This window comes from Chenopodium album, chromosome 19, assembly GCF_948465745.1.
Source record: "Chenopodium album chromosome 19, dcCheAlbu1.1, whole genome shotgun sequence".
NCBI classification, from domain to species: Eukaryota; Viridiplantae; Streptophyta; class Magnoliopsida; order Caryophyllales; family Amaranthaceae; genus Chenopodium; species Chenopodium album.
In genome coordinates this window covers 8,341,427-8,364,940 of record NC_137852.1, presented here as the reverse complement: position 1 = coordinate 8,364,940, position 23,514 = coordinate 8,341,427, and the positions used below count along the sequence as shown (strand labels likewise).

The 23,514-nt window shown below is 34.5% G+C and overlaps 2 protein-coding genes across 2 annotated transcripts; one reads left to right on the top strand and one right to left on the bottom strand.

Moving 5' to 3' along the window:
- Positions 1–1,535: 1,535 nt before the first annotated feature.
- LOC145595844 (uncharacterized) lies at positions 1,536–17,144 on the top strand. The gene is made up of 22 exons (XM_081652280.1): positions 1,536–2,744; positions 5,705–5,820; positions 6,952–7,160; positions 7,737–7,856; positions 8,360–8,488; positions 8,601–8,726; positions 9,210–9,265; positions 9,349–9,448; positions 9,533–9,650; positions 9,966–10,175; positions 10,678–11,011; positions 11,786–11,879; positions 12,715–12,823; positions 13,040–13,311; positions 13,533–13,660; positions 13,800–14,034; positions 14,705–14,893; positions 15,014–15,303; positions 15,428–15,632; positions 15,747–15,989; positions 16,534–16,619; positions 16,731–17,144. Exons 1-22 carry the CDS (start codon positions 1,903–1,905, stop codon positions 16,876–16,878), a joined length of 4,359 nt encoding a protein of 1,452 aa, XP_081508406.1. The 5' UTR covers positions 1,536–1,902; the 3' UTR covers positions 16,879–17,144.
- An 858-nt stretch (positions 17,145–18,002) lies between these two features.
- On the bottom strand, positions 18,003–23,081 carry LOC145594863 (glutamyl-tRNA(Gln) amidotransferase subunit C, chloroplastic/mitochondrial-like). Its single transcript, XM_081651207.1, has 6 exons — positions 22,904–23,081; positions 20,719–20,987; positions 20,557–20,597; positions 19,459–19,514; positions 18,458–18,509; positions 18,003–18,368 (listed from the first exon to the last, which is right to left on the bottom strand). The coding sequence occupies exons 2-6, from the start codon at positions 20,923–20,925 to the stop codon at positions 18,293–18,295; spliced, it is 432 nt and encodes a 143-aa protein (XP_081507333.1). The 5' UTR covers positions 20,926–20,987; positions 22,904–23,081; the 3' UTR covers positions 18,003–18,292.
- Positions 23,082–23,514: the final 433 nt, after the last annotated feature.

Below are 23,514 nucleotides of genomic sequence, written 5' to 3'. Positions count from 1 at the left end.
CACATGTCGAATATAGCAAGAAAATATCAGTAGATTGATATACATCTACTTATCATACTACAATTACCCGAGCTTATAAATTATAAATAGTATGATTAGTATAACAATTTGTTAAACATATATAGACTTGAACTACAACTTGAACTCATTTAATTTTAACCCCAATGAACCTTTAAATTAGGTCTTAAATATTTGCATACCTAATTATTAAACTAATTATCATCCCTATTGGTTTAAGCCTACATTGCCCCTCCTGCATCACACCTCACACCAACATTACAATAATGTGAAACATGACCCAAAAAGCATTTAATTCATAGATTAACACCATTACAATCTGTAACATAATTAATATGAAAAAGGCATTGTTATCCTTAACTATTATAACTAAACAATTTATTATTTATGATAATGATATGACTTATAGTGTAATTAATAAATTAGACAAAATAATAATTTGTGCTTCCAATATAAGATTATGACTTATAATAATATAATAAAAATATATGTACGGAATTTACACGAGTTTTTTGAAGGTTAATTTGCCTGCACAAGTTTTTTAAAGATTAATTTGCCTTTAGGCTCTTCCAAAATCTTGTAAAAAATTGATATTGACAATTATGGCTTTGTTTGGTGGTAGTGTTTGAGGTAGCGGACAACGGTTAGTGTTTTGACTAGTCAAAACAATATTATAAAAAAAATTTGAGAGTGTTTGGCAAGGTAGCTATTAAAGTAGCGGTTACATTTTACATAAGAGGTAGCGTTTAGGTAGCTTTTCTCAGACGTTAGAAAAAGTAGCGGGGTAGCTACTATATGAAGTTTGATATATTTAGTATTTCAACTGCTACTTTTGCCAACCACTCATACTATCAACCGTTACTTTGCCAAACATTTATACTATCAACCGCCACTACTAATTGACGCTATCTTAACATCAACCCGCTGCTTTTGGCAAACATGACCTAAAATGATATTCCTCGTAATTATATATCTGACACACTTTGACTTAGCACAATATAGGTTTTTATGTTTTTGCTATTATATGAAATAGAATGTTAATAAGGGTTGGCTTATCTTAATGTATTTATTACTATAATAATTTCTCCATCTCAAAATTTTATTCATTGCCTTTTTATTTTTATAATTAAATGTATAAAGTAATACAAAATTTAACGAGATTCTTATTACGTATGGAGTATATCTAATCTCACCTTCAAAACTTTATTAAATCATCTGAATGACGTTCACATTTTTTTTTTTTTCACAAACACATCACAATTCTTATAACATTAAGTGAGTTTAATTTAGAATAATCCGTGATTATTGATTTGTTAGTACTATAGATAAAAACTATTTCCTCACCTTTTGTTAATCATAACGAATGGCTTGTTAAGTAGTTAAATTAAATTTAGTTTCAACGTTACATTATTTGGACAATGACTCTTTCTATCTCGCTAACTGCTTTTACAGTTTTTTCAAACCATTTCCACTGTATTCTTTTCTTCAAGTGAAAATTAACTGTCTTAATTAAAAACCACCTTCTTCTCTTTCTCTCTCCTCTTTCCACTGTTAACCCAGAGAGCAGATTTTCACACCATTTCTAGGGTTTTTTCTGGATGCTCTCTCTTCTCCAAACTCAATCTTCAATTTTCCCCCAATTTCTCCCCTAATTCATCACTTTTCCAGGTTCTTCAATTCGCCAATTCCGCTAATTTTGATGAAGCAGAACAATTTTCCGATTCGATTCGGTTTGATTTTGTCCTCTCTTCTGTTACTGTAATGGCGAATTTCAGTTCCTCGATGATATTATTCTCTCTCTTTTTATTGTTCTTAAACCCTAGATATCTGTTAAATAGTGTTCTTGAATCAAGTTTAGCTTAATCTGTTGTTGTGATTACTGTAATGTTGAGTTTCCGTTGTTCAATGATTCCACTTTTGCTGCTGTTCTTGTTAAACCCTGGATTTCTATCTCCAATTGCTTATGCTTCTTCATTGTTGGATGATGGTGGTGGTGGTGTTGATGATGTTGAATTGAGTATGTTGTTATCTCATCATGATTATTCGCCGCCATCGCCGCCGCCTCCTCCGCCTCATCCACCGACTGTATCGTGTGAGGGAGATCTAGATGGTGTTGGTTCTTTGGATACCACTTGTCAAATTGTATCGGATTTGAATCTTACTGATAGTGTGTATATACAAGGGACGGGCAATTTTTTCATCCTCCCTAATGTAAAACTCAACTGTGTTGAAGCTCCAGGATGTGAGATTGCTATCAATATTACTGGTAATTTTAGTTTAGGCGAAAATTCCACGATTATTGCTGGTACTTTTGATTTAGCTGCTTGGAATGCAACATTTAGTCAAGGGTCAGTGATAAATACCACGGGATTAGCGGGTGATCCCCCGCCCCAGACGAGTGGGTCGCCTGCTTTGTTAGATGGGTCGGGTGGAGGACATGGAGGTCGAGGCGCTTGCTGTTTGATTGACAATTCGAAGAGTCCTGAGGATTATTGGGGTGGGGATACTTATTCTTGGTCAACGTTGGATAAGCCTTGGAGTTACGGGAGTAAGGGAGGGAGTACGAGTAAAGAGGTTGATTATGGTGGGGGAGGAGGTGGGCGGGTTAGGCTTTGTGTAAAGGAGTATCTTGTGGTGAATGCGGCGGTTTTGGCTGATGGTGGCAATGGGGGAAACAAAGGTGGTGGTGGTTCTGGTGGGAGCATCCACATCATTGCTCACAAAATGTAAATATCTTTAACCCTTTCTTTCCAACCTTGTTTGTTTCACTTTTTTTTGTTAGGTTTGTTTTCTAGCTATTGATTTCTGAACACTCGATAACAGTAGGATACATTTTTCAATGCGATTGTCTATTTCTGACAAAACATACCTGCTTGTGTTTAGATGGTATTGTACAAAACATACCTTCTTGTTTAGATTGGTGATGTGCCATAACCCTTTAACATTGTTGTAACGCAGGTCTCAATTAACTTCAATAACTTGATTGTATCTGGTTTAGCTGCAGTGTAATCTGATTTTAAAGAATTGTTGTATTATATATTCATGTTATAGCGAAAAATTTGAGGGTTCAATCTACGTATAGTTGTGGCATTGGTCGAGGTTTATCTATCACATTTCATTTTTAAGGTTGATTGATTTTTTCTCATGAAGATGATTAGGGTGGGTAGCTTCCCTATCAAACTATCTATCAAGAAATTATTGGCCGAGTGGTGTCTTTATAAAGCAATGCTTTTTCTATTGGCAAGACCATGGGATATTAATTAGTTGGTCCAAATAACTAGGTTGTTAGGTATGTAGCCCTAGAAGACATGGTTTTCCCCTTTTAGTTTAGGAAGTTCAGATTGTCCCCCTAAATGTATGCATATGTTCTTTCTTAATCATTTATGCTTCCCTTTTAGCAATGTAATACATTTTAATGTGTGAGAAGTCATTGCTTAAACTTGTAAGTCATGGCTATTATACGCTTTTGGGTATACGCTAAGAGCAGGAGGGGTGGAATTTAGTTGAAATGAACTGGATATGATAAGGAAGATGGTAAAGGAATTCAATTGAAGAATTATTTTTGGTAGACAAAAGGTCTCCTAAAGCTTGATTCTTTACTTGGCAGCTGTTAGCCAGTTAGTGAAAAGCTTTTAATTGAGGATGCTCATAACTTCTTAAGAGAAGGTAATTAACATTGTGAGCATTTATTTTGTACCTTGAGGATTCTTCTTCCCTTTTGTTTTATTCCTTTGGAGTTTATCCTTAGCCTTGTTTGAGGTGAATTTGGTTCAACCTTGTTCTATTACGGATGCTTGTGTGGCTTAGAAAAGGAGAATGAATAAAGGCTATTTGGTAGTGTACTTGGAAAGAAAGAAATATTCAATTTTTTGAGGGTATAACCTGCCTTTTTTTTTGAGGTTTTACAGCTCGTTTTTGAATGTTCAATAATATGAAACTCTTGATAGATTTTGTAATCAAAGAAGAGTTTACTTGCCCACATGACACAATTATGGGTTAGGAGTTTAGATGAAGAAATCAACAGGGTTATTTATTTCAAATACATCCTACAAGGCTATGTAACTCTTAATGCTTTGATTTTCAACCAACACCTGCATATTTGTCGTTACAAAGTTATGAAAAAGAGTAAAAATGAGAAAAGGTCATGCAATAAATTATTTAAAGTCAGGCTTGAGATAAGAGTTCAACAAGAAATATTAAAAAGTCAATTTACAATGTCTGTACTTGTCTTTGTAATGTTGAAAGACCTTTATCTTTTAGCATTAAACGCAATGCTTCATGAATGGTGTGTCCCCTTACGAGTGTCCTGTACTCCTGTTCTTGTAGTTCTGGTAGAGGTCCTTGAATTTTTGCTTTTTTAACAATCAATTATACATCATGTCATCATCCTTATAAGAACGTATAAGAGAATTAACCTGGTTTTATGCCTTCAAGATCTATAGTGGAATCTATTCATTTGTCATGCATTTAATAGAGTATCATAAGTTATAGGATGTACTTGGGATTTTTTTGATAAATAAGTGTTTATTATTGAGTAATTAGTGAAGTGTTGTCGGAGATTTATATTTTAAAAAAATTAGGCTGTGGGGTGGGAGACAATTTTTAGAATGCCAAATATATATGTAGGACTTTATCAATGACAAGTTTTGATTCAGCCTTATACTTTTCACAATAGCTCATTATTTTATACGAGTGCATAAAGACAATCTAAGGGCATTTATGTGGTGTATGATATTTTTCAAGAATTGACATTGGTGGATGTGATATCAAAGCGCCAATGACAAGAATATTAGTTAGATGCCAAACTATCAAAGAATATTGAGTTAATATGGAGCCCTTGGAGACTTGTAGTGTATGATTGGGAAAGTTAGGGATGTGTTGGATATATTTTTTAAGATTGGGATGTATGCTGTGTATAATGGTAGATTGTTTTAAATATTTGGGCTTATTGTTCAAGGTAATGATGAGATGAGGATATTGTGTATTGCATCAATTTGTGTGGCTTATATCGACAAGCACCTAAACATACCGCATAAAGTCAAGATTGAAGTTTATTATGTAGCTACTAGAATGGCCATTGTCTATGGAGCTAAGTGTCAACTAATCATGAAGATGAAGTTCCTCTTTGGGAAAATTAGTTTTGGGAAAATATTTAAGATTTTGAGTGGTTTAAAAGTTTGACATAGTCAGAACCTCTAATATTGGTGTTTTGTAATTAGTAGGTTGCTGGAGTATGTTGACACTTAAGTTCTAACATGTAGGTTCTGAATTCAACCTACATGGTTTTAAAGTCTGACATAGTCAGAACCTCTAATATTGGTGTTTTGTAATAAGTAGGATCTTCTTAAATTTTTCTCAACGTGTACTTTTCATGCATGTTATTATCATAATTTTTTTTAATATGCAACTAAGGATATATAGTAATAATTAATGGATATTTACAAATTAGTCATAAGTTTCAGAAATAAGCTGAAGAGAACAAGCTTTTAGAAGTTGGAAGTATAAATGTATAATCAAAGGCACAACTTTTTTCTCCCTTTATTTGGTTACCCTTCTATTCTCTCCATTATAGTGGTTAGGAGTTATATGAATGTTTACTATGTGCGTTCTGTCTCAAGTTAACTGAGTTTATGTTGTGTTGATTTGCAAATGTATGGTTTTTGGTGCTTCTTTTGCTCATATGCAGGTCTGGTGATGGTAAAGTGAGTGCATGTGGGGGCAATGGTTTTGGTGGTGGAGGTGGTGGGAGGATTTCCATTGATGTTTTTAGCTGGCGTGATGAGCCAAACACTTATACTCATGGTGAGATATTTGATATTTACTTATTTTTGTTTGATCCACTCTCACTTCATTGAAATTCTTTATATCTTTGTTTGATTAATTCTTATTTCTTGTCTCATTATCTTTTTCTATGTTGATTTGATTGCTTCTATTTGCCTGCTGCACCTTTTGTTTTGTATGGCCCTCAGAAAAATTCATCGGCTTCATAAATTTTCTTTGATTTACAATCTATTTGCTATTTTGGTCCAGCCAAAAGTGGGATTTTGTGGGATGAGCAGCTTTTCTTGGTTATGGATGGCTGGGTCTTTCTTATAATAGGATTACAATTCACATGAGAATCTAGATAGGTCACACTTTTTTAAGATGTGTGTCTCATAACTATTGTGGTACCCCATGTACCACATCTTGAAACGTAATGACGTGCTTTGAGTCCTTTGACTCGTCTGAAACAAGATAAAATTATTTTTAAGTAGTGTTCTGTTGGAAAATTTTACTTTTTTATGTTCTCAAACTCATTTACACCTTCAAAATTTTAACTAAAAGACTCATGCTTTTAGTTTTTATGAATATTTTTTCCCTAAATTTTAAACTTTTTTGCGTCTTATTCCCTTCATTTCTTAATTTTGTTCCTATTTGCCTTTTGCACATGTTCATGTGAGCATCAATATCTTGAAATACGTACTTTAAAAAGTATAAAAGTTAATATTTTGAAAACACATTGAGATGAATTTAACATTTTGTATCCCGTCAAATGAAATATTTTGTATCCCTTCAAATGAAATATTTTAAGTAGGAACAGTGTTTAGAAAGGGAGTATCTTGTGGATATTGTGGTTTGCTTATGTCATTTTATATGTTACTCTGGCTCGGGACTCGGCTTCTCATGTCAGACCTGAAAATTCAGGTCTTACTGTGATGGTATAACTGAATTAGTGCCATACTTTTGATTACATCATCAAACTTATTTATGTAAACATATAAGATTGATTATGCGGGAGAGACTTAAATTTTACTATATATGTTTTCTGTTCCAATGAGATAGTCTGTGAAGATTATAATTATTTTTCGTGAAATGATGACTTTAATTATATTTTGTTTAAAGTTGTACAATTGTTTATTGCTAACTTGACACCTACATCATCACTGCTTGCAGGTGGAATTAGTTATGGATGTTCAGATAATGCAGGTGCTGCTGGCACTCTTTATGATGCTGTTCCCCGCAGCCTTATTATTAGTAACCACAATCGTTCTACTGACACAAACACCTTGCTGATGGATTTTCCTAATCAGCCTCTTTGGACCAATGTGTATGTACGAAACCATGCGAAGGCATCTGTTCCATTGCTTTGGAGTCGTGTGCAGGTCAGTTTGTTTCGTTCATTTATTCATTTAGTGTCGTCAATAACATGTTTTATGAAATAGCTATATACTTTCTCCGTTCCATTTTGCTCTCAACAATTTGACATTTGCCACTAATCACATATTTCTGTTCGACCATCTTTAGTGATCAATATGTAAGGCAAAGTATAGTCAAGTGGGATCTCGTTAAAATTGTCCTATGGTATATTTTCGTAGTATCAACTTATTTATTTATTTTTTATTTTTGTTTGTTTTTTTAAATAAATTTTACTTAATCATGATAAAGGATATTAATGGTTGAAAGTTATGCGTTGGCAAATGTGTAAGTCAAATTGTTTTAAGTAAAATGGAACAAGGAAGTATTTAGTAAAAATAATGGATTGTCTCAGCTTCACTTTCATTCTTCTAATTTGCAGTGTTGGGGGACTGGATCAGTCTATGCCTACACATCTAATCTATCATAACAGAAAGCTCTAGTCTCATTTTGTGCCCTCACCCTTGGATACATGTTGTAGCGTATTACTCTCAGATTTCAGCTTCTAATATTATATAAATTAAATTTCATTTTATAATTTTTAGGTTCAAGGCCAAATTAAACTGGAGGCTGGTGGTGAATTGAGCTTTGGGCTGGCAAAGTACGCTTCGTCAGAATTTGAATTGTTGGCTGAAGAATTATTGATGAGTGATTCAGTGATCAAGGTTTCTGCTATTTCGGACTTTACCTTCTGGATTCATGCAAATATCAAATATTTTATGTAGCAAACTAACATTGCCAAGAAAATCAGTTCTCTGTCTAATTTGAATGTTTTTTGAGTGGAGAGCATAAAAGCATCATAATACTTTTTAAAATACGTCTAGGAAGTAAATCATTTTTTTATTTTATTTTGTTAGTTGTTTTACAAAATGGGTATTATGATATAGGAAGTTTAAAGGTGCCATCCATTGTGGTTTTTGATTTTTGAGAGATCTTGCATTTTGGTTTGAAAAGTGGCTATCTTTTTAGCTAGACCCTGGATGGCCAGACTTCTTATGTCGTCATTCTTTTTTTTTTTTTTTTTTTTTTTTTTTTTTTCACAATTTTGTATATTTATTATTGGGTTTGGGTGCTTTGATTATCTTTGCAAACATATATTTTATTCTTATTGTTTTTAAGTTACTTTCTGTAATTAACTGTGTTTTGCTTAATGTTTAATCAAGCACAGGTGTATGGAGCTCTTCGTATGTCTGTGAAAATGTTTTTGATGTGGAATTCTCAATTGCTAGTAGATGGGGGTTCAGATATCGCAGTTGCGACATCCTTGCTTGAGGCCAGTAATCTGTTGGTTTTAAGGGTACATCCTCCTGTCATGTTGCTTTTTTATTTTATGTTTTTTAATATTACTTAATTTTTTTGTTCATGATCACTTATCCATGTATTGAAATCTACTCTCATTTATATGCCAGGAATCATCTTCCATACACTCTAATGCTAATTTGGGAGTTCATGGGCAAGGTTTGCTGAATTTAACAGGTCCTGGTGATGCGATTGAGGCACAGCGTTTGGTGCTGTCATTATTTTATGGTATCCATGTAAGTTTATGTTTAAAGTTTGCAAGTTATCCATTAAATGCAATGCTCCACCCGTGGTGGCGGAAATAATGCAAGAACATTTTATTGGGACGATCAGATTTAGGGTCAAGGTTTAAATTTTTAGATTTATGTTGAATCTACCCTCGGCCATAGGAGGTTTCTGTTTTGGATCTGCGATGTGTTGATAATCCTATGCTTTCCTCTTGTGATGGTTTGGATCATGGTTTTAAATCTCATACACATTCTCAGCTGCGGGCAATGTGGGTGGCTTGTGGCTGTTGTGGCCTAAAATTTTGGTCGCGGTAAGCTTGAAATTCCTAACAGTGCGGTTGTGATGTGCCTGGGATTTTATACCATGGTTTGGATTATTTTATTGTCAGTTAGTAATGTTTGTACAGAATATTCATTTGTTCATTATTGTATTATGGTTGAACATTAAATTGATTTGCCGTGCAATCATTTCATTTTTATAAACTTTTGCAGATTGGGCCAGGATCCTTCTTGCGTGGCCCACTGGAGAGTGAAAAGAAAGATGACATGTGAGTTTTGCTGAACTCTTAACAGTTCAGCCTTTTTACCACTTCATTTGGTGTCAAAGTGGTTCATTCATTTTGTCTTGCAGGACACCTAGGCTGTACTGTGATGACAATGACTGTCCTTTAGAATTGCTGCATCCTCCTGAAGATTGTAATGTGAACTCTTCCCTCTCATTCACTCTGCAGGTCTGTATTTTAAGTGAATGCTATTAACAAGATCCAAATATGATCAATATTTAAATCTAATTCACTTGGAGGAGTTGTTCACAGGTGTGTAGAGTTGAAGACGTGATTGTTGAAGGCTCTATAGAAGGGTCAGTTATTCATTTTCATAGAGCCAGGACTGTAGATGTGGGACCATCTGGAACAATAACTGCATCTGGCTTGGGTACGCATATTTTAAATTCTTCTAGTCTAGGTGTATATTTGGTTATGTAGCTGGATCCATTTTAGAGGTCTGAGATTCGGAATAGATCCCTAAGCTATAACCTTAGGCAGTATCTGTCGTTCAGTAATTTGCGGTGGTTGCTCTGACATGGACATCAATCCCTTCCTTAAATTCCTATTGCTTTCCTTTTTTACTTTATTTATTTTATTTTTGTATGTTTGGTTGGGCTGCAATGGGAGGATCTACTAAGTAGTAAGTACAAGTAGTAAGTACTTGGTCCTTTGTTTTGAGTAAGGATGTTTTATAATTGTGCAGGTTGCACTGGTGGAATTGGCAGAGGAAAGTTTCTCAGTAATGGGCTCAGTGGTGGTGGTGGTCATGGAGGTAATGGTGGGGCTGGATGTCATGGTGGTACTTGTGTTGAGGGTGGGGTATCATATGGAAATAAATATTTACCTTGTGAACTTGGTAGTGGAAGTGGAAATGATAGCTTAGCTGGTTCTACTGCTGGTGGTGGAATTGTTGGTAAGTACCGCGAGCTTAGATGTGAATGTCACCTTATTTTATTGGCTTCTGTTTAGTGTCTATCAAAGCCTTATTGCTTTTTTAAGATATGTTGGCCGTCCACCAATATTTCTGTTATTATATGATACTCTGTATTAGTCAATGATTGTTCTTTTTCCACATATTATTTACAGAAGTGTGGGTTATGGTATGTACTTTGTAGTCCATGCCATCTGTATATTATTGACACTTCTCTTTTTGCTAGATCTAAATATCTTATGAAAATAGTTCTATATGTTAATCTGTTCGCCATAGGTTGGCAGGGGTTCGTATGTCCTATCTAAACGATCATTTATCTTGGAGAAGGCAATTATGCATATATTTGGTTGTTGGCTATTGTTAAATTGTTTAATACATTGAAGTTGCTGATTTTGTGTTGTGAGCTTTTCGAACTCCTAGTTAATGCGAATTAAAACTAATTGTATACATTTTCACTTTGTGTCCTATTGTCCTTGTGTTGTAGTCATGGGTTCAATGGAGCATCCATTGTCCAGCCTTTCTGTTGAGGGCTCACTGAGAGCTGATGGAGGAAGCTATAAAGATGGAAGTAGGAAAGCTTATTCTATTTTTGACAGCGTCAGTGAAGGTCTTGGGGGTGGATCAGGTGGCACTGTGCTATTATTTTTGAGGACCTTGACTATTGGAGATAATGCCACCCTATCTAGTGTCGGTGGAAATGGTGGTCCACTGGGTGGTGGTGGTGGTGCTGGCGGCAGGGTGCATTTTCACTGGTCTGATATTCCTACCGGTGAATTTTATCAGCCGATTGCCAGCGTTAGGGGAAGAATTGTCACTGGGTTTGTATTAGCTTCCTTATTTGATAATTTCTTTTGCATGCAATTGTAATCTTTATTGCCATTATTGCTTTGGATTTGCATGCTCTGTTTTGTTATTGTATTGGGTTGTCTTGTGAATGATATGAATATAAATCTGGCATTTGTGTTATTTACGTCTCACTTGCTGTTCTGTTATATACTTAAGTCAATAGTTCATTCCCTTGTTATTTATTTAGTTGGCAGTTACCTCGTCATACTTTCATTTTCGTATGCATTTTTCTTATACATTTGTGTTATTTACGTCTCACTTGCTGTTCTGTTATATACTTAAGTCAATAGTTCATTCCCTTGTTATTTATTTAGTTGGCAGTTACCTCGTCATACTTTCATTTTCGTATGCATTTTTCTTATCTGGTTTCATAAATGTATAAGTTCAGATGATATTTAGCAATTTAGGAATATGTGGTGCTTTGTTCTTTTTATGTATGGAAGTGGTTCGTGTTTGCATTGGACATTTTTTTTGTACAAATTCTTGTGTTGAAAATCTTGAAACATCTTAACCCCCCCTCCTCTTTTGACACCAGTAAATAAAGAAATAATTGATGGTTTAAAGTGTGCAGTTAAATATACTTCGTATGTCTTTGTAAATGGTGATTTTTCTTTGATACCTCTCTCTGGAGCCTGACGTGTCTCTTCTTGTTACGTGTTAGTTGGAAAATATATGAGTTTTGTTCTTTCTGCTACTTTTTTTTAGTGTCTCCACTGACACTTGGATGTGTTATTGCTTTGTTATAGGGGAGGATCTGGTGGTGATGAAGGTGCTGCTGGAGAGAATGGAACAATGACAGGAAAAGCTTGCCCTAAAGGTCTCTATGGCACCTTTTGCAAGGTAAATTTGGAAGTGAAGTTCTTACATAATTTTCTTTGTAATTTTTATTTAATTGGTTTTACTCTTATTGCTACAATTTTCTTATTTAAGTTACTCAAATTAAGTGGCTGTTGAGTCACCCACGTTGCAGTCATGAGTAGATGGCTAATCTCTTGCTAAGAAAAAAAAATGCTCAGTAACTTATTAAGTGTGATAGGAACCAATTTCCAAGACCAGGATAGAAATTTTTAAATTGGATTGTATTGGATTGCGCTGCTGTTATGGGATCATAGTACATGTTTTTGTAAGCAGTTTTTATATTTTGATCTTAAATTAATAAAATGGAGGGGATTGGGGAGGCCCCAGCTAACAGCTTGTCTAATTGAAATTTATGTACGATATTTGATCTTTAACTGGAGTTTTGTGGTCTCTTTGGTCGTCGTATAGTTGAAAATTACTTTGTTAGCTGCACATGTCTTGTAATGTTGTAGAAAATATTATGCATGTGGTCTGATAGATGTTTCTTTTTTTCCCCTTTAGCCATGTATGTTATGGGAAACAACTGACACCATCTAGTAGCTTTTACTCAGTTACATATTAGTCTAACTAATAAAAAATAAAAAAAAAGTTTTCTGGACAAAATCAATGGTTGCATCAAAGAATGCTTTGTTATTTTTTTTGTTTTCCATAAATTTTTAAAATGCGCTCCCTGGCCAGCCATATCTCTAAAGCCGTCTGTGTATAAGTGTGCCATTCACTCACAAAAATTCGTCTTCATTAGCTTGGAGTAGGTTGGCTGTGCACACAATATAATTTTTCTGAGTCCATTTTCCTAGATTAATGCTTTACTTTACAGGAATGCCCCCCTGGCACTTATAAAGATGTCATTGGATCTGAAGAACATCTCTGCCGTCATTGTCCTTCACTGGAGCTTTCCCACCGTGCTGTTTACGTTAGTGTCAGAGGTACTTCTAAATCTTGATTATTAAATGTCAGCACGAGTTTAACAGTTGCTGAGCTGAATTAGTGAAAGGTTATGGCAGCTTTTATGGCTGTTGTGATTTCTTGTAATTATTTGTTCAGATTTGGAAATTTCATGTTTAACCACTGGAAACTACAATATGGAGGATGTAATGCTTAAATCTTGGCCGCTTCATTAATAAACTGATTCTTTCTGATAGGTGGCGCAACTGAAGCTACATGTCCTTACAGATGTGTTTCAGACAGATATCATATGCCACATTGCTATACAGCCCTTGAGGAGCTGATTTATACGTTTGGAGGACCATGGATGTTTGGTCTTATTCTACTGGGCCTCCTTATCCTGTTGGCTCTAGTGCTCAGTGTTGCACGTATGAGGTTTGTTGGGGTCGACGAATTACCTGGCCCTGCTCCAACTCAACATGGCTCTCAGATAGATCACTCTTTCCCATTCTTGGAGTCGCTCAATGAGGTGCACAATCCTGTCTTCTGATTTTATTTTACTTTTTTGTTTGGAAAGAGGGAGGGAGCGCGGGGATTCTCTAATTAAGTGGACATGACTTGGTTTAAATTTTGAACTACGGAAGTGATCTTCAATCATCTTTGTTTTTTCAATTTATTTTCTTTTTAATTTTATATTTGCAGTGTTGATAACTTGAGACTATTGTCTTGCTTTGCTGTTTCTTGTTGCAGGTCTTGGAAACAAACAGAGCTGAGGAGTCTCAGAGTCATGTTCACAGGATGTATTTTATGGGGCCAAACACTTTTGCTGAGCCTTGGCACCTCCCTCACTCCCCACCAGAACAATTAAAAGAGATTGTGTTAGTACTTTCTTTTTTTTCAGCCATTATATATTTGATAGATCTTTGGATGCACCTGAGCGTGGCTTTCAAGTTCTAAATGCTCTCTGGTGCTTGAAATCTTTACAAACTTTAAGGGTATCTTGTTTCATATATGCAGGTATGAGGGTGCCTTTAATAGATTTGTAGATGAGGTTAATCTTCTTGCAACATATCAGTGGTGGGAAGGATCAGTATATAGTATACTTGGTGTTTTAGCATATCCATTGGCTTGGTCTTGGTTACAGTGGCGCCGCAGGATTAAACTGCAGCGACTTCGAGAATTTGTTCGATCAGAATATGATCATGCTTGCTTAAGATCTTGTCGTTCTCGTGCTCTTTATGAAGGGATAAAGGTTAAGCTCTGTACCTGCTTACTTTCTTCTGTTCTTTAATATCTGAATGTTTTTGGATTTTTGAAATAGGATTGTCTGTTTTGCTTTTTTTTTTTTTTTTTTTTTTTTTCACCAACCTTCATTACGTAATTCCTGTACTAAAACTTGCTTTTTCTTGGATTATTTTGTACTGGTTGCTGATTTTGTTGACTTCTTGTTTGTAACATTTGTAAGATGTCTTTCTCAATTAAGATATTGATTTGTCTGAAAGGCGTAGTTTTTCAAACTTATTGCGTCTAAAGGGTATTGGGGTAGCTGATAGGTTTGTGATAATATGACTGATTAGATAGTTTGATTGTTCCCCCTGTTTTTGTTTATTCAATTAATTTTATTATATTTAATTTTAAGTGTATCGGTTTGACCGGAACTTGGTTGTAGGTTGGTGAGCTGAATGGAGTAAAATATTGTAAAACAAAGATAGTGGTGGTAATGTAAAAGGAGATAGATAAAAAAAAGTAGGAGTTGGACGGTGGGGGGACCATGTGAGGAGAAATAAGATACGAGAGAAGATGTTCGCATATGTGAGGAGTTGGATGGTGGTAATGTAAAAGGAGATGGATAAAAAAAGGAAGTGACTTCAGAATAGGTTTTTATTAAAGCTTATTTTTGAACCCACATTTGAATTTAACAGGTTGCTGCTACTCCTGATTTGATGCTCGCATATGTGGATTTTTTCCTTGGTGGTGATGAGAAAAGGAATGATCTCCCTCCTCATCTACTTCAAAGGTTCCCCTTGGCTATACTTTTTGGTGGTGATGGAAGCTATATGTCACCCTTCACTCTTCACAGTGACAATATTCTTACTAGCCTTATGAGTCAGGTATGCTGTTGTAAACTCATGTCTGAGTAGGAATTAAATATTTATAAATATCTTTTGATACTATAATTTCCTTAATGTTGATTGTCTGTGCGTGCCTTTTGGGGGTATGATTCCCTTCAGTCTGTCCCTCCAACCTCTTGGTATCGTCTGGTGGCCGGTCTTAATGCGCATCTACGCTTGGTTCGGCGTGGATGCTTAAGGAAATCATTTCGACCTCTTCTTAGGTGGCTTGAAAGTCATGCTAACCCCAAGCTGAAGAATTATTCTCTACGTATTGACCTTGCTTGGTTTCAAGCAACAGCTTGTGGATATTGTCAGTATGGTCTTTTGGTTTGTACTCTTGATGAGAACCTTGAGTCTCTATCCCCTGAGTATCATGATGGGAATATGCAAACTGAGCTACCTTCTAGGTATGTGCTTTGTTGATCCTTCTTTATTTATTCTTATATTGTTGTATATGTATACTCAGCCTCTGCGTCTAGTATCTTTTAGTTCTGGTGACTGTCTTGATGAATGCTTCTGATCACATAACAGCATCCGGGTAGGAAATTCATCAGGCTATCACTGGGAAGATGCCCTCTTAGACAATGTTAGCAAAACAGATGAATATTTGATGCGGCAGAAGAGGTCATATGGAGCTATTTTGGACATTGAAAATATACGAGATCTGGAGGAAAAGAGAGATATCTTCTTCCCCTTCTCTCTCATTCTTCACAATACTAAGCCTGTAGGGCACCAGGTAATGGATTCTGCTAATTAATTTTTGTATTGAGTTATGCTGGAAAATATAGTTGACAAGGGTCTTCATGGATATTGAACTTACCATCACTATTATATGGATGTGCTCTTGCAGGATCTTGTTGGTTTGGTTATCTCTATATTGCTTCTGGGGGATTTCAGTCTAGTGCTGCTTACTTTACTCCAGCTATATTCAGTATCAATGGTGGATGTGTTCCTTGTATTATGTTTTTTACCACTGGGTATTCTTCTTCCATTTCCTGCTGGAATTAATGCTTTGTTCAGTCATGGTCCTCGGCGTTCAGCTGGTCTTGCACGTCTGTATGCTCTGTGGAACATCACCTCTTTGGTCAACGTTGTAAGTACAAATTCTCCATCTCTTTTGTTACAATAATGGTTTATATCTTCTTAAAGACTTTATCTAATAATTTAAAAGAATTTGATGCTTTATTTATTTATTTATTTATTTTTATTGATTTCTCTAGTAAAATACTACCTCCGTTTTTATTTAGTTGACACGCTTTGACTTTAGCACTAATCACACACCTCCCTTTGACCGTGTTTTGTGCTTTATACGTAATGAAAAATATATACTCATGTGGGATCTTGTTAGATTCGTCATGTTATATACTTTTAAAATATCAACTTTTCATAATTTTTGCTTGTAGATAATTAAAGATATTAATGATTGAATAAGTGCATTGGCAAACGTGACTAAAAAAACGTGTCAACTAAAAAGAAACGGAGGAAGTATCTATTAATAACACTTGCATATCTGGCTCAACTTGCCAATCAGCTTACTTAACAAGGATTAACTTGGCAATGGCAATTTGGATCTTCTTCAGCTCATCTCGCGGCCCTGCTGAATGCCGACTGTCTTTTTTTTTTTTAATTGTGAACAGGTGGTTGCATTTATTTGTGGTTATATCCACTACAAGTCTCAAGCATCACGAAGCAAAATGATTCCCTATTTGCAGCCATGGGGCTTGTAAGTTAACCTTTTTACTAGATGTTTTCTTTATTCGCTAATTACAGGGAAACATAGGCTGTCGTCTGCCTGCCTCATAATATTTTCCTTTGTTGCTGGCTGTATTTGCAGGGATGAAGGTGAATGGTGGATTTTTCCAGTGGGACTGCTTTTGTGTAAATGTCTTCAGTCTCGACTGATAAATTGGCATGTTGCAAATTTGGAGATACAAGATCGCTCGTTGTATAGTTCCGACTTTGACGTATTTTGGCAGTCATAAGTCATAACATCATTTACTTTGTCTCTTGCCCAAGTATTAGGTTTTTTGTATGTTGCTCTTGGGCGTAGATGAGAAACACAAAAGAACTGAAAGGAAAAAGAAAACAACAGGAGTAAAAGAAATTATTAGGCCTAGGATAAATGTCATTCTTTTTGTGTAGCTGATCCATTGTGTAATCTTTTGTATCCCATGTACATAATAGGTACATATGTGCTTCGCTTTTTGACCATGAATGATTCTTCCTGACATTTTGACAAATGTTACCATACTTGTTTAACGGAACAATCGTATTAACACGGACTTGTACGCTTCACCCAAACTAACTCGGAATGGAGCATTCGATTTTAACTATTGAATAGGTTTTGGAAATTCTTTAAGTGTTGCAATGTTAGATGGAAATAATAATGTGTATACAAACTTTCTTGTAGTAAAATGAATTTAGGGAGGAATGATGATTACTTTTTTTTCCTTTTTAAAAAATATAGTCACGTAAGATTTTGTTAAATTTGTCTTATAATTAACAATTTATAATTTTACTAAAAACAACTTGAGATATTTAAGTTAGATAATGTGCATAGGCAATTGTGAAATCCTCAATCTTGGGACTAAAAAAAAAGGAAAATATTACTTTACTAATGCACAATTTAAACTAAGAGTTTTACTTACAACACTGAGAGTTTCACACTTAATAATGCACAATTTAAACTATTAATATCTTTGTTGCATTTTGGTAAAAATTAGACTTAAATAAAATCTAATAAAGAACAAATTGAGACGAATCTAACAAGATAATACATGACTACTTTTAGAGTGTAAATAGTGCTGAAATCCTAAGGTTACAACTAAAAAGAACAAAGAAAGTATGCTGCAACAGTGATTTCTCAACTGTTTTACGGTTGAATTGTAATAATAAAAGTAATAATGGAGAAGACAGTGTTTGTAAATGGAGAAGACAGTGTTTGTAAATGGAGAAGATAGTGTTTGTATGATGGGTTGAGCTATAGTCTAAAATTCAAAATGGAACTTAGCAAGTAGTAACATATAGTATAAGGTAGCTCTATTACACCTTCAATTCCAACAACTTGGTTTGAGGTAACTGTTGCACCAATCTGAGCACAGCTAGAGTCAATAAACTTGTAATGAACTACTAGTATTAATTATTCAGTAAAAAAAATAAAAAATTAAAATCAACGTACAAAATGAAGAAAACAAATTTAAAGATTCACGGTCAGAGCCAATACTATGAGGATTGACAACAAGAAATGATTTCACAGCTTCATAATCAAAAGCTGAAACTATACTGGTTTCGGAAAAAGATGGGCTGATTCACTTCTAGTTTAGATTTTGTTCTGCCTAAGAATCATTGAACATCTTCAGAAATTTCTTGATACAAAAAAAAAAAACTTATCTGCTGTTACTCTTTGTTCAAAATTTTGGGCACCTTGATGTATGGTTCCTCATAACTGGGAATCGCAGATATAATAGCTTCCCTGTACAGTAGAAACAGGAGACTTAGTTTACATAAGAAGTTGAACTTTAAGGGCAATCAAAATGGCTATGAAAAAGAAGAATTTTTTACCAATTGTCAAATGTTTGAGGGATGTCTTCACGTAAATTGTCACCATCAATTTCTGCACATATGATTACTTTTTGAAGTTAGATAGGAGATTTGTACATTGCCATATCGTATCAGGGATATATATTCAATGCTTATTAAAGTAGTTATCTAGATTATCATGTAATGCAACCAATATTCTCAGGTATAATAATGTAAAATTTAATTCTAGCAAATCATAACAACGGAATTCTACATGCCAATGACGCAAACACTTTGATTTGGTTTTCACAAATCAGCACAGGCAAAGGTCCTAAAGGGCTACAAGTTCTCCTAGTGAATGTTTCTTAAAAAGTCAGACTCAAGACTAAGAATTCAATGCTCATTGCAGAAGAGGGTAAACAAGATCATATACATGTCTGTTAGAACAATGTCATTATTTAGTGAATCACAATACACTTACATCAAACTAGTACATTATCAAATTTCAACAGTTCAGGGATGAGGCAAAGAGATAAACAATATATTAGGAGAATCCTTGCAAGAAAAAAGCTCATATACTGTGCATCATGCACTTAAGAAGAGGCTATTCACAAAATTCAGTAAATGACTGCATCGCTTCTTAGACAAGTTGATAAATCATAAGAGGGGGGCTGTAAAGAGGATTGGAGGAGATCAATTTGATATTAGAGCTTAGAGAAAGCAGTAGTGAAGATAGGTTTGACAAGATAGTATTCGACAAAAAAAAAAAAAAAAAAGGTGTATAAGTGTATTCTCGATAACAATGGTTGAATGCAGACTTTTTTCCACATTAAATTTGCATAAACACTAGAAGCAAATATATCCTTGTCTTGAAACGAAATCTTATATCATTTCCATATGATTTACAATCCTATGACATTCCGAAGTCAAAATAATAATGCACTCAGAGGAATCTTGCAAACGTAATGATTTCTTTGATTACACAAAGAAAGGGGTGTCATATTGCAGAAGCTAGTGGGAGTTAGAAGAGTAAATACTATTACCTGAACGAATGGCTGGTTCAATACTTTCAAGATCGACAGCTTGCAGTTGTCCAAACCTAATAAATAAACCAGGAAAGAAAATCCTATAAGCTAAGACGAGACAGCACAAGAAACTAGAAAATGTTAATTACAGCCCAAGCAAATTCTTATTTTAGATCAAGGTTGTCCTGCTGTAAATCATGCAATGATGCAACACACCCAATAACCAAGGTAAGAAAATTGCCTCTTAAAAACTATTTTACCACAAGACAGCATTAATCCATGAATATTAAAAACCCCAAAGGGACAAAGAAAAAACAAATAAATTCACAATCCTATGTCATATGTAGATTATTTAAACAAAATCAGTAAACGTTCCTAGGTTAACCTTCCTTAGTTCAGCATATGGAACAAGAATCTACATAAATTACTTCATTGGCGATGATTGAAATGTGCTTCCCCCCCAACAAAGTACCAGTTGATAGCATCCTTTAATAAACCAGGATGATGAACTTAATATTTCCAGTTGTCATTTTTGTTGCATTTTCCTGTTTATTCTTCAACATTGTTTCTATATATGTTGCTTGTGTTTCCTTTTTCCGCATATGGTAACACTATGAGACAAGTAAATTAAGTAATTAACAATTACAGTTGTTCAACTCAGAGCAATTCTTGCAGAATACTCAGGTGCTGTACTTGGAGTATTATCTGCAGTTCTATATGGGCGTAGGGGTCACATCTGGAAGAAGGTAGCTCCAAGCTTCTGTCTCTGTCATCTTATTTCCATATGTTTTTTTTCTTCATTAAGGCAGCTTGAATTGGTAATATCATATTCTTTGACCTATCTATTAAATATTTAGGGGAAAAAAAACTGGTCTACCCCCCCACCCCCGGGAAATATAAATAATTCCAATTTGATTTTTGAAGGTTAAAATCAACTTTCAAGTTTCTGCAAGTTCTGAAGCTAATATGACTATGGACGATTTTAGCATCACAACAAGGAAGAGAGACTAATCAGCCATTAAAATGTGGAAAACCCGAATTTAAAAATGCAAGCAATCATAAATTACATAAGCTTAAACTGAACGAATGGATAGTAGGCAAGATGGGAAGGTTTACCACTCAACGACTTGCTGAATTTTAGGACCAAATTCTTGAACCTAAAACCAGAAGACAAACAGCTTAACAAATCCCGCTCAAGCCGTGGAAAATTGTTAAAAGAACAAAAATAGGTGTGACCAAACTGCAGAAAAGAATGTGCTAGTATTGTTTTACTTTTACCTCCTGGGGGGTGAGAGAGATACGAGCAGTTTCAGCCAACCGACCCACATCAGGTGGATCAAAAGAGGATGATTTAATGGAGTAATTACGTCTTTCTCGCTTCTTTATGAGCAAACTGGGAATTGCAGTAGTGCTTCTCGTACTACCAACTAATATGTTTGTTCCTGTTCTAAATGCAACCATTGCTCTGCTGCAGCAGCTTGCCATTTGCCTGCACTCTTTTCTTCAACACCGGTAGTTTGTGAATTGATGCCTCACCCACCCCCTAGCTATTTTTGGCGGACAAAAATACAGGAACAAGAGCTAAGCAATTGGATAAAGAGCTAACAAAACAGCATGTAATGAATAATACTGCCATTCTATCACAAAATACGATTATTATAATTGTAAAGAGCCAACAGGTAACATTCAGTACAGCTTATGACCTAAAATAGAAAGCAACCACAATTTTCAGAATAAGTCATTGGGTGTTGCAAAAATACACAATTAAACTAAACCAATTCCAACATAATGTGTCATCTACCCATATCTAACACCTCTCCCAAGCATAGAAAAAATTATGTTGAACAAAATCCCCACTTCAAACTAACCCAAATCTAGAGCTGATTCTCTTAATCAAACGGATTTATCAACAAGAGAGCAAACAAATTTGCAAAAGGCAACAAAATTTAATAGTTGCAGTGTGCAATGTTGAAAAAAAAGAAGAAGATGAGTTTAAAGATTAAAAATTAATTCATCTTTACAAAATAAACACAAATGAGAGGTGCTCTTCACCCTCTCCCTTGGAAATAAATCCCTACAAAAGAAACTGTAAATTATGATGAAGACTGAATTTCATGTCTTCGAACTGCAAACTGAGCCAATTTAAATTTAGATGCTGAAAAATAAGAACTGAAATTCCCGCCATCAAAACCCCTCCCCATCTGTTAAAACTCAATCTCCATTCAGCTCCAAATTTTCTACAAATTCTGAATTTGGCCTAGTGAAGATAAGATAAGTTAATGAGAGAGTAAGCTTTGACCTGGAAGTGAGACTGTGAGTGCAGCGGGTTTTAAAATCTGGTATGTCTTATTCTAGTTTGAGATAAAGGAAGAGGGAGGAATTAGAAGGAAGGAACATAAGAAACCAGGTTAGTTATATTTGGCTATCTGTAGCCTATCCAACATATACAAGTACAGAGCATCTCTGAAGTAATGTTGGCCCGTCACATAAAGTGCTTAAGCTTGGTAGTATAAACTTAACAACTTCTTACGAGTGAAGATGGTGAGTATGGTGATAGTACGCCTAGGTTGCATGGCAAGTTAATATCAATTAATGATATATACAAGATAAAAGTATAAATATCTAATGTTTAATAGTTTGTAATTGTTAAAAAATGATATCCAAACATCTACTATAGAATTAAAAAAACCAAACTAAGTATAATGAGCTTATGTGCACAAGAACGATAAAACTGTAGTCCTACAAGTAAATGTTCTTATAACCAAGAATTAGAGCTACAATAGCCTTATTTTTGTAAATCATTCTAAATTCTAATACTTGTAATTTGCAAACTAAACAATAAAAACCATGAAACCAAGTACAGACAAAAATGTAAATCTTACACACCATAAAACCATGGAAAAGAAGCACTATTAGATGTTTTTAAGCCAGTACCGAAAAAACTCCGAGTAAGATAAATAGATAAGCACAAGGTCCATTAGTATGCAAGGAATGCAACATTATTTCCAAATCACATATTGTAAATCTGCATGTGTAATTGCGTATACAACTCATTTTGCTCAATACAATCTTACCAATTAACTATACTTTCCCGTCTATAATCATTTTACATCAACACATTCGTTTAAAATATCAATGTTGTTGATTTAATTACCAGTACACTAATAATCATCATAGATTGAGCATAACTTTAATATAAAAACTACTAAAATTGTAATAATGTCGCTTTCATGAACATCAACCATAACCAAAACTACATAAATAACAAATTGAAATCCCAACAAAAAAAAAAAAAAAAAAGGAAAAATTCTATATCAACGATTATAACCGAATTAAAGAAAATTATAAATCCTAACAAAACTTTCTCAAAAGAAATTCAAACAAAAATCAATTACATTAGGGGAATAATTCGAAATAATTTAAGTGTAAAAAGAATTTGTGAATGAAAGATAAATCCAAATACCTGAGAAGATAGAGGTAGTGCTAGTAATCAAATTGGTGATTAGGGCAGAGCTGATCGCTGGCTCCGTCACCGTCGCCGCCGAATTCGCCGGAAAAATGGGGTCGGAAGGAGGAGTTGAATGAAGGAATGTAGTGACTGGTGAGTGAGGAATGGGTCATCCACAATGCTAAGGAAATACAAATAAAATACTAGGAAGGTTAAATAAAGATAAAAAAGTTGGAAAATAAATTTATGATTTTTTTTTAAAAAAAATAAAATTAGCCAATTTTCTAAAATTACTTTTGAGAATGGAAATAGTTGTGAAATTATAAAATTTCATAGATTTATAATGTGTTTGAAATTTTTAATATTTGCTTTATTTTTTTTTAGGTTAATTCAGTTAGGAAGACTATTCAATGGCTACATGTAATGGTAGATGTTATAGTGCTATACAAAAATCTTAACATATTACACTTAAAGAGCAATCGTGTCCATTCAATTTGTTTGTTAATTGAAAAAGTTAAATTAAGAAAAATAAAACAAGAGTTAGAAACTTTTATGTCTACCATACATTATAATTGAAAAAAAATGTGTTCACCATAATTAATAACATGATATTGAAATTTACATTT